At 36.2% G+C, this 10180-nt stretch overlaps 3 protein-coding genes across 3 annotated transcripts; 1 reads left to right on the top strand and 2 right to left on the bottom strand.

Annotated features, from left to right (window-relative positions):
- Window positions 1-264: 264 nt before the first annotated feature.
- LOC126686673 (metacaspase-1) lies at window positions 265-2628 on the bottom strand. Its single transcript, XM_050380823.2, has 5 exons — window positions 2117-2628; window positions 1703-2033; window positions 1059-1179; window positions 681-920; window positions 265-500 (listed from the first exon to the last, which is right to left on the bottom strand). The coding sequence occupies exons 1-5, from the start codon at window positions 2478-2480 to the stop codon at window positions 441-443; spliced, it is 1116 nt and encodes a 371-aa protein (XP_050236780.1). The 5' UTR covers window positions 2481-2628; the 3' UTR covers window positions 265-440.
- A 128-nt stretch (window positions 2629-2756) lies between these two features.
- LOC126686674 (60S ribosomal protein L37a) lies at window positions 2757-3816 on the top strand. The gene is made up of 5 exons (XM_050380824.2): window positions 2757-2835; window positions 2916-2955; window positions 3261-3349; window positions 3439-3521; window positions 3621-3816. The coding sequence occupies exons 1-5, from the start codon at window positions 2833-2835 to the stop codon at window positions 3682-3684; spliced, it is 279 nt and encodes a 92-aa protein (XP_050236781.1). The 5' UTR covers window positions 2757-2832; the 3' UTR covers window positions 3685-3816.
- Window positions 3817-4834: 1018 nt separating this feature from the next.
- LOC126686672 (uncharacterized) lies at window positions 4835-8570 on the bottom strand. Its single transcript, XM_050380822.2, has 3 exons — window positions 7356-8570; window positions 5822-6083; window positions 4835-5426 (listed from the first exon to the last, which is right to left on the bottom strand). Exons 1-3 carry the CDS (start codon window positions 8423-8425, stop codon window positions 5250-5252), a joined length of 1509 nt encoding a protein of 502 aa, XP_050236779.1. The 5' UTR covers window positions 8426-8570; the 3' UTR covers window positions 4835-5249.
- Between the last annotated feature and the right edge of the window lie 1610 nt (window positions 8571-10180).

The following is a 10180-nucleotide window of genomic DNA, read 5'->3' as shown; positions in this document are numbered from 1 at the left end:
ATTGCAGTGATAAATTAGAGTCGGTCTTGAAAACCGAAGTATTGAGTTGAATACCGGGGGTTCGAATCCTTCTTAATAATAATATAACTTTGTCCGTCATTTTTACTAGAGGCTATATGCCCTACAGGTTGAGTGGTCCGGTTTTTGCCCAGAAAATGATAAAATACTTTTTTATATGATATGCGTGGGTTACAATTGTCGCAGGTTGAGGCTGTCGGGAAGTACATGAATATTTAGCTAACAAGAATAGAGTGAAGACAAACGAAACAAACTTGGAAACACTTTTAGCATTATGAAAAGAAATAAGAATTTGAATGAATGCAGCAGCATCTGCTATCAACGGCTGCAATATGCTTTCACCATTCAGCGATCCTTTAAATATTCACCCATTTCTCTTTTGAACTCCATTACAATTGAAGTGTACTACTTGTCGAGCAATTTCATAAAGTAAAAGGTCTCGTGTATACATCAAACGGCTGGCAGGAGGTCAGTTGTGGCTCCTGTTAACAAACAAATGCAACATGAGATTAGTGACCCCAATATGGATACAATCCAATCCAATCGAGACCCCTCATGCATAAAATAAGGGGTCAGTTGCAAATGGGTTTTACTCTAATGAATGCAACATTTCATTTTACATTATATCAATCACTGTTCTAATAAGTAATGCAAGCATGTACCTGTTTTAATCCACCACCACCACCACCACCACCAAGACTACTACCACCTGTCATAAGCATGGTGAGAAGAGATGTTACAGTACCACCACCAAGGTCCATACCACCACCACCACCACCCGCACTCTTAATAGCAGCACGCATCGAATTGAGAATGCTTCCGTATGTAGTTCCATGACCCCGCTCAATGGCCTGAATGAAGCAAAATGTCATTGCACCTGTAGATGTTATCTTTGATAAAGCCTGTCCAACAAAGCACATAATCAATTAATTTCAGTTTGAGGGCTAAAAACATAACTAACTAGATGACTTCCATTAGTGTCCAATTAGTATTTTCTAAAAGGTAATAGCAGAGCTCAGCATTGATGTCTAAATGCTTACAGATGTGTCAGCAGAGGTTTGATGATCATCACAACCACTAAAGGAAACGACTTCTCCACCACTTGTTCCTTTCCACATGCCTGATCGTGGACGGTGATCCTCCCACACATATTGACCGCTACTGTTGCAACAAGGTATGATATAAATAAATTGAGAAACCCACAGTCAAAGAATATTTCAAACTAGACGCGAGACATATTGTTAAAAATGACAAGAAAGATCAGATAGTCAATGAACATTCTATTTATGCTAAACATTTAAAGCTCAACCTGAATATGCTAACTCATGTAAAACCATTAAATTTGATCTCAAGAAGTAAAGAATTAGTTGGAAATCAAATAGATAATATAAGCTGCAATACATCTACGGAATTGGTGGTACATTATAGACGCATAAACTAAGAGAACATACATCCACATGGTTATTAATCAAGAATTTTTATGATTGCTTCAAAAAACTAAGAGTTACCTAAACCGCAAAAACATAGTTTCATAAATCTATTTCATAAAATAGAGTCAATCACCACACAATTTAAAATCTCCACAAACGTTGCTTATCCCCCCATGAAATGCACATTCCTAATAAGCCGGTAAGCAAGGAATTCAACTCAAAATCTAAGAAGAAACATATATACAGCAAGTGACCTGTTCATTCTGCAAAGGAAGGGTAAATCCAAGACGGTGCCACTATGACAAGCGTCGATTATAGCGTGGAGCTTAACACCTTGCGGAAGCGGTCTGACAATTGTTGCATTGATTTCATCATCAACAATCATACCCTGTGTTTCAAAATCAAGGGGGCATAGAGTTTCATCATATCCATCAACTTCGTCGCCATTATAGTTTCTTTGGCGGGAACCATGGCCAGAGTAATGAAAAAGCAGGGAGTCTCCAGGTTGACAACCTAGTACAAGCCAGTGTAACGCCATCCTCATGTTGTGTAAAGTAGGAATTCTGTAGGGGTCCGTTTCCTCTTCTGCAATTTACACTTACCAGCAAGCATTAAAATAGAATTAAAATTACATATAAGAAGGCAAAAAAAAATTACTTTTTTTTTACCAGTGAGCATTAAGATAGAATCTTGAGGAAAGTGAAACTTGTTGATTAGAAGATGGCGCATACATTTGGCGTCGTTTAAGCAACCTTTGAGCTCATGTCTCGAGTACCTATACGATATGCCGCATATCACCGCCTTTTTTCTTCCATGGGCGTTTGGAGGAGGTCCTGCCGGAGCGTGATTGTAGGGAGAAGGAGATGACAGGGGAGGAGGAGGTGGAGGAGCGTAAGAAGAAGGCGGAGGAGGAGCAGCTCGAGGATCGGCGATGTGAGTAATAGCCTGGCAGATCGCACAGCGAATGGAGGGAGCGCCGGGAGGGAGCTGAAGCCTAGTCCGGCAATTGTAGCAGTCGACGAGCATATTCATGATTTAATAGCTATTTACTGCGATAGGAGAGATTTACGCTTAAGCTAATGAAGAAGATCAAGTCAGAGGTATACAGCAACAAGAAGAAGAATATCGGTCAGAGTTTTAATCAGACGATGAACGCAACAATATTCTTTTTTATGCCAAAGCAACAATATTCTTCAAAAATCAAATTACTGTTTATTAGTAGTGATGTGGGCTGTAGTAAAGCCCAACTAGTAGTAGTGGGCCTAGGGCTACCCTTCCTTAAAACTTTATATAAAATGGAACTAAGAACGCATCGTCCTCTTCTGTTCAACAGTAAGAATCACGCCTTAGGTTAGGGTTTGCTGCTGCTGCTGCTTTTTTCAGAATGGTATTTTTCTCGACATTGTTTTGGTTAAATTTCTGCTTAAATCTGTAAAATGAACTTGTTTTCTTTTTGTTATTCCACAGACGAAGAGGACCAAGAAGGCCGGTATTGTGGGCAAGTATGGTATGTCTTTGTCTTTTTCTTTTCTTCTAATTTATATTTGCTAGTTTGATTGTAACTGATAAATTGCAAGATAAACAATGGTGGGGACTGTTATTGTTATTAATTTAGGAAAAAAAATCTTTATAGAGTTGGTATTATCCTGATGAAGATGAATTGCCATAGCTTAATTTTGTTTATATGTGTTGCTTATTCTGTAAAAGCAATGGACCAAACTTTTTTGACTCTTAACTATAATTCTCTAGTTGGCTTAGATTTTGTATGCAAGAATTCTTAGAATGGGTATTTAAAAGTGTCTCACATTGCAGGCACCCGTTATGGTGCAAGTTTGCGAAAGCAAATTAAGAAGATGGAAGTGAGTCAGCATAGCAAGTTCTTCTGCGAGTTTTGCGGGAAGGTAACAGTTCATCTCTGTTTTGCTTCTGTATAATAACATCTTTGCCTTGAGGACATGTGTCTGATCTGCTGAAGTTTTCATTACCTCAGTACGCAGTGAAAAGAAAGGCTGTGGGTATCTGGGGATGCAAAGACTGCGGCAAAGTTAAAGCAGGAGGTGCTTACACCTTGAAGTAAGATTTTTTCTTTCACCTTAATTATATGAACTGTTTCTATCTAGCTACGCTTGTATGGTGGTGGTTCTTATGGCATTCTTTTTATGCATGCAACAGTACTGCTAGTGCTGTGACTGTCAGGAGTACCATTCGAAGACTTAGGGAGCAAACTGAGAGTTAGTTGCGTCGATGATATTATTTCTATGGATTTGGCTTATGTAATTTTTGATCTGAGAAATGTTTTGTTTTTATATGTCTGGATAATATATTTGAGGAGCTTCTGACATTAATTAAACAAATTTGATGTTTTTGATATTGAAGTAGTCATGGAAATTGAGAGTAACCTTTATATATGTCATGCTGGTTTCTATTGCTGAAATTTCAAATTTATTCAAATCTGTAGCAGGAGCAGGTCTGGCAAGTTTGTTTTTTTCTTCTCTGCCGCCATTGGTGGAGTGCTATATTTGATTGAATGACAGTAAAACATTTCAGTCACTTTTCTGTCATTAAGATAGTATTGCAAACACACACTGAGAATTAATATAGAGTTGATTGGTGTTAAAGATTTTTTATTGAACAAAGGGTCACCGCACCCCCTGAACTTGTGACACGGGGTCATCTAACCCAATTTATACTTTTTTGAGCAACTAACCTCAAAACTCTTCATTTTTGGGTCAAATAACCCATAATTTATATTTTTATTTTAAAAAACAGATTTAGGATAATTATATCGCAACAATTAGGGAAGTATCTAATTATTATTTTGCATCCCTCACTTCCGATTTGTATTTTACGCGTTTTAAAAATACAATTATGGGGTTATTTGACCTGAAAATGAAGAGTTTTGGGGTTATTTGCTCAAAAAAGTATAAATTGGGTTAGATGACCCCGTGACACAAGTTTAGGGGGCGCGTTGACCCTTTGTTCATTTTTTATTTACTTCATTGTTAAAATTAGCTAAATTTAAGCTGTTATAAATCCTGTTCATGGACCAGATTTTCCCTTTATTCATTTTCTTATAGAAAAGTAGCTAATCTGAAATTCCTAGCTCAAAAAAATTCAGTCTCTAATTGCAATATGTTATTACAAAGTACTAGGGACAGATTGTTGGGCATCTATAAGGACTGTAATCTTTTTGATGACTTACAACAGTTGCAGAAGCAACAATGAGCATTATTCCAAATCAAAGTTTATTTTCCAGCAAATGAATCTAAATCTTTTTGAACTTCACCAAACCATACAGCAGCCTACTGCAACAGATAAAGATGAAGCAATATAATCAGCCAAGCACACAACCTTCAAGTTTTGTTTCACTAAGAGCAGCTCCTCGATTCCTAAAAATAGCGGAATGCGATTACATCTCATTTAGGTACCCGTTTAGTCACATACAACACTGCTGAGCCAAGGTTTCACCTTAGGACCAGCATATATTACATTGCATCTAACTCATCTTTACAAAAATCTACAACTAAAACAGTAAAGGAACAATAAATTAATTATAGCCATTATTCTATATCCCATTCTCTTCCTTCTTCACCGGCGCCTAAGCAGCATAACATATACACGACATCCAAGCAAAGAAAACAAAACTGACCAACCTACTCCACACCATCTTCCTCCACACCAGCGTGGAATCCATGCTGGCATGTTTGGTTACAGCCTCGGTATTAAGCTATTGAAAAGTAAAATCGCACAAGCCAAAATCCTCTCACTGACATCCCATAATTTTCTAATGCAAGAGGAGTGTCACACGATTGGGATTGGAATGCTGTCGTTATTATTATGATGCATCTGTTTCTGCACAGCCTTCACTGCTGCTACTCTTGCTGCATTGGCTGCTCTATTTGCTGCTGATACACCCCTATTTACCCGTTCATCCACCTTTGCCACATCAAATGCTCTCTCTGCAGCTCGCCGTGCTTCCTGATTGCAAAATTACATATAGGATGTTTATTTCTCCTTTTCTTTCCACTTCTACTTTAAAAAACCATGATAACCATCCTAAAAGCCTAAAAAATTTAGTTAATATTTAGTTATCTTCAAAAGATGCTTATGCAATGATCAGTTTTTTAGGCAACATAAGAAATTTATATCTAATCAAGATCCCCTACAATCTATATTGCAAAATGCCAATTTGGAATATAATTTGTAAGACATGCAAGCTAAGAAGTCCTTGTCTTGCTACGCTGAATTCCATGGCCAAGGAGATTAAAACAAGGTTCATTCTAGTGTATAAGACTGAAGCAGCAAGAGGAAGAGGCATCATATAGGAAATAGAACTAAAGAATATGAGACTTAAAGATAGGAAATCCAACTACCTGCACAGCGTTCAGTACTTTGGAATGATAAACAGCAACAGGAGATACAGGATATGTGGTGTTCTGTGTACTTGGGACATCAAGAATTCCGTTTTGCCAGTGACCAGATTGGGTTTCGCCATTTCTAAATGTGTACATTCCAAGGCCCTGCCTTCTACCTTCATGCCAGGCTCCCTCATAGCGATGCTCATTTGCAAAACGATAGACACCAAAGCCATGCATCTTGTCAGCAAAATATTCTCCAGCATATGTGTCCCCATTTCTACATGAGGTTCAAATGAAATGTATCAGTGAAGATAAATGAAAGTTATATTGCAGGTGATATAAGGATGTTCATGCCCACAAGTGATCCCGCTATAAAGTAAAATCGAAAGTAGACATTGTACTTCAGAAGTGATATTTAACACGCATTTACATGAGCACACATGCACATGTCCTCAAACAAAACAAGCACACATGCTGAAATTTAAATCCTACTCACTTTAGTTGGCCTCATTGGAGTCTAGCCTACACTAATCTACAAATTCAGCATAAATTATCTAATAGGATTCAAATAAAAAACATATAAAAGTTGTTTCAGCTGCATAATCTTTCCCATATAAAAGACAAATAAACCTGAAAGTGATATAAATGGAAATTGTAACAAGTTCCTCTCAAACCCTCTCTAATTTATATCATGAAGCAACTTAAAGATAAAGCCAAATAAATTCCTAAACCTGCAGGCTGCAGCAGACTCCATATTTTAAAAGAGAAGAAGCAATAACATAATACACAAAATTTGGATTGCAGATAACGCTAACAAAAAGGTTGCTAAACATAATAGCAAATTTTAGAATCCTTGTAAGAGCCAAACTGGCAACGACTTGCAACTAGAAGAAGAATTGCAATAGCAAATAAACCTTTCCAATCCTCACTTTATTAATTGAACAGTTTTGAACCGTACATTCATATTCAGTTGTGAATAGGTTCCTTCTTGAACTTAGATTTATAGTATTTTTCAGACCAACTACAAAAGAGTACACATAACTAGACTTGCTATAAGTCTAAATCCACTTTAAATATTGTTTGCGATGGGGCAACTTCAAAGACTCATTTTCAAACCTAATTCTCAGCTGTATTTCGGCGACCATAATGAACATTCATGACATGCCTAAAATCAACCAACTTGCATCATTTAGCGATGAATGATTAGTTTCTGCACTATAGTTCATATAGGAGACTTTAAATTTTAAAAAGAAAACAACAGAATTTGCTTGATATGGCTCCATACTGGTGCAACTGGCTACCCTAATAAGTTATCTTTCTTTGAGAAAACATTTCTTCATATTTCATTATGTCACCATATCTGTACTACCATTCATCTACACAAATTCGTGCAAAGTAACAACGGAAACAAATGTAAAATAACAGCCCATACATCTAAAGTCTAACAATGCTAAAGTTTCCAGGAAAATGTTCTTCAGTTTAATAACTTAAACATCATTCGAAAAAAGAATTTATATATATGAAGAAAAAGAACAGATTGCAAAATTACCTGAAATGGTAGTGTCCAAGACCATGTTTGACACCCCACTTGAATTCTCCAACATAGCGACTGCCGTCTTCACAAGTATGAACTCCACAGCCGTGACTCTGCCCATTAGACCATTCTCCAGCATAAACATCTCCTGTATAGAATCTGTACACTCCGAAACCATGCCGGAGTCCTTGCCTGTATTGGCCTCTATATCTGCTGCCTCTAGCCCATGTTTCCACACCATAGCCATCATATTTACCATCAACCCAATCCCCTTCATATCTCCCACTCATATAATAATAATACACCCCACTCCCTGAACACCTCCCCTTGTGAAACTCACCTTCATACACGTCTCCGTTGCTATAAACCTGAACCCAGCACCCAGAATTCACTCTCTTTTCCGATTTGGTCCTCGACCCAATTGACCAAAACACCGGCAAAGGCGGCCGTGATATGCTAGACGACGTCGATTTGAGCTTAATTGGGAAAGAACGAGCCAAGAACAACCGAATTGAAGGGAGACGAGGGAGCGCAAGATTTAAAGAAAACAATAAAGCGGCGGAGAAAGCGAAAGCTGATAGAAAATCAAGAAGAAAAGAGTGGCTCGGATGCGACACCAAGAAATAGAAAAACGGCAGCGACAGTAACAAAACTAAACGGAGATGGACACGGAGCCGGCGGACGTGGTTAAAGCGGCGGAGGAACCGAAACGCGGCGGATTTAGCGGCGACGGAGATAGAGAAAAGGGTTTGATTATGTTGGGTAGTGGAAAAATGATAAATGGTGGGCGATTTTGACAGAGAGGAAGAACGGCGAGGGTGATGCTGATGGGTTAACAGCGGCCGCTTATAAGGGGTTGAGGAAGAAGAGGAAGGAGGAGTAATTGGGTCATTGTTATTATTATGATTAAGATTATGATTATGGAATTGAATCAGAAATTGAGGAGAAATTGGATTGGAATTATTATGATTAAAAATATTGTAGTGCTGATCGGAAGTGGAGGAGGGAATGAGAAGCGGATTGAAATCGGAAGAGATGCCGGTGCTTTCTTTTCCGATTTGAACTTCAGATTTCTTCTGATGCATTACATATGAACTAATTACAAGAGAAAACAATCAAACTTTTCTTCTTCTTTTATCTTCAGTTGTGTTAGGGAAGGAGGAGAAATTACATACTATATTCGGAGTTTATGGTTTTTTTAGGGATTTCCATTCATTTTATTTCATTTCAAACCTCTCTTCACTTCAAATTAGTTATGCTATAACACAATTTCTTTTTCACCCCTCTTCTTTTCTTTCTTGCCACTCAACTCCATCAACTATTCTGCTTTTCACAATTTTATTATTAGCTTTTTTTAATCACTTTTATTATTAGGTTAGGTATGTGTGTGTGTGTGTTGGGAATTATTGAATTGATTATATTTATTCTAAATATACACTAATAGAATTTTCATTACTTATATGATCAAGGGGTATGATAATTGGAGAATATAACCCTTAATATTTTCATATTATTATAAAATTCAAAATATAACATATGTATAATCAGAAACTTCCTAGGATAATTGTATTTTTATTAGATTTATAATTATTGCATACTTGGTTGACAAGCTAAAAAGGTTTAATATACATTTCAACCAATTCATATATTACTTGTTTTTCAACACCCTATTTTTGGAGGCCAAGATAAATTAATAATAATACGTAGTGACTCAAATAAATTTGGTGTTAAACTTTAAATTAGCAACAATGGGGGAATAATTTTTTTGTTTGATCTTAATTGCTAAGCTACATTAATTATAGAAAAAAGAATCACGAAATTTATGGTTGGCATCATAGTTTTGGATGGCATAAATAGAAAATGCACAACTTAGACTAATTCTATTTATACCCATATATACAAATACTGAAGGCAATTATTTGTTTGTTGAAAGAGTCTTTCAGAAATTGGCTTTATTTTTTTCCCAATTTATATTAATTATACCACTAAAAAAAGATAACATAAGTAGAACCTAATTTGTTTAATAAAAATTGAATTATTGATGGATGACTCATTTTTAATCTTTATGTTTTCTCAGGTAATATATGAAATCTGATCATTGTTAATTTGAATAGAATAATATATTTATATGGCATAGAAATTGTTTTTGAGAACTTAAAAAGTGTATTTGTGGAATTCGACCGACTATCTAAACCGTGAACCGAAGATCTTGCGGACTGCTTGAACCTTAAAAAGTGACCGATTTTCAAAAAGTTCATAGCAGATTATTTATTTTTCTTTTTAAACTACCCGTATATTATAATGTCATATATTATTTTCATTCAATCGGTAATTAACCGGCTGAACTGTAAACCGGTAGCCACAGTAATTAGACTACCGTTTTGATTTTTAAGATACTCATCTTGTCTATATCGCTTGCATTGAATACTTGCAAAGCTTTTAATTTTATTTTTTCAAACTAAGGAAATGGGAAAAGCTATTGTCTAAACTCGGTCCATCCATCATATAAATAATAGAATCCGTCAAAAATGGTGGTGATATGAAACTATTCTCCACAACCATTAAAACTGCAAAATTTGTACGAGTGTGTATACGATATGGTACTAGAAAGCTCGTGTATACGCTTAATTTGACAAAACGTAAATTGTACAATGAGAAATTTGTTTCCTGCTGCTGGGAAACTTCCATTAAGACTTGAGAAAACAATAGCCGTTTCATTGATATCACAGAAGACAATGATTGAGAAGGATTCAAATCTTCGCAACTTTTAAAGAATTATTTTAATTTAAGTCTAACTATAAAATTAAAATAAGAATAATATAACTATAATAAAGTGACTG

Source organism: Mercurialis annua, linkage group LG6 (assembly GCF_937616625.2).
Source record: "Mercurialis annua linkage group LG6, ddMerAnnu1.2, whole genome shotgun sequence".
NCBI lineage: Eukaryota > Viridiplantae > Streptophyta > Magnoliopsida > Malpighiales > Euphorbiaceae > Mercurialis > Mercurialis annua.
The sequence above is the reverse complement of the archived record's forward strand: the minus strand, read 5'-3'. Positions and strand labels throughout refer to the sequence as shown.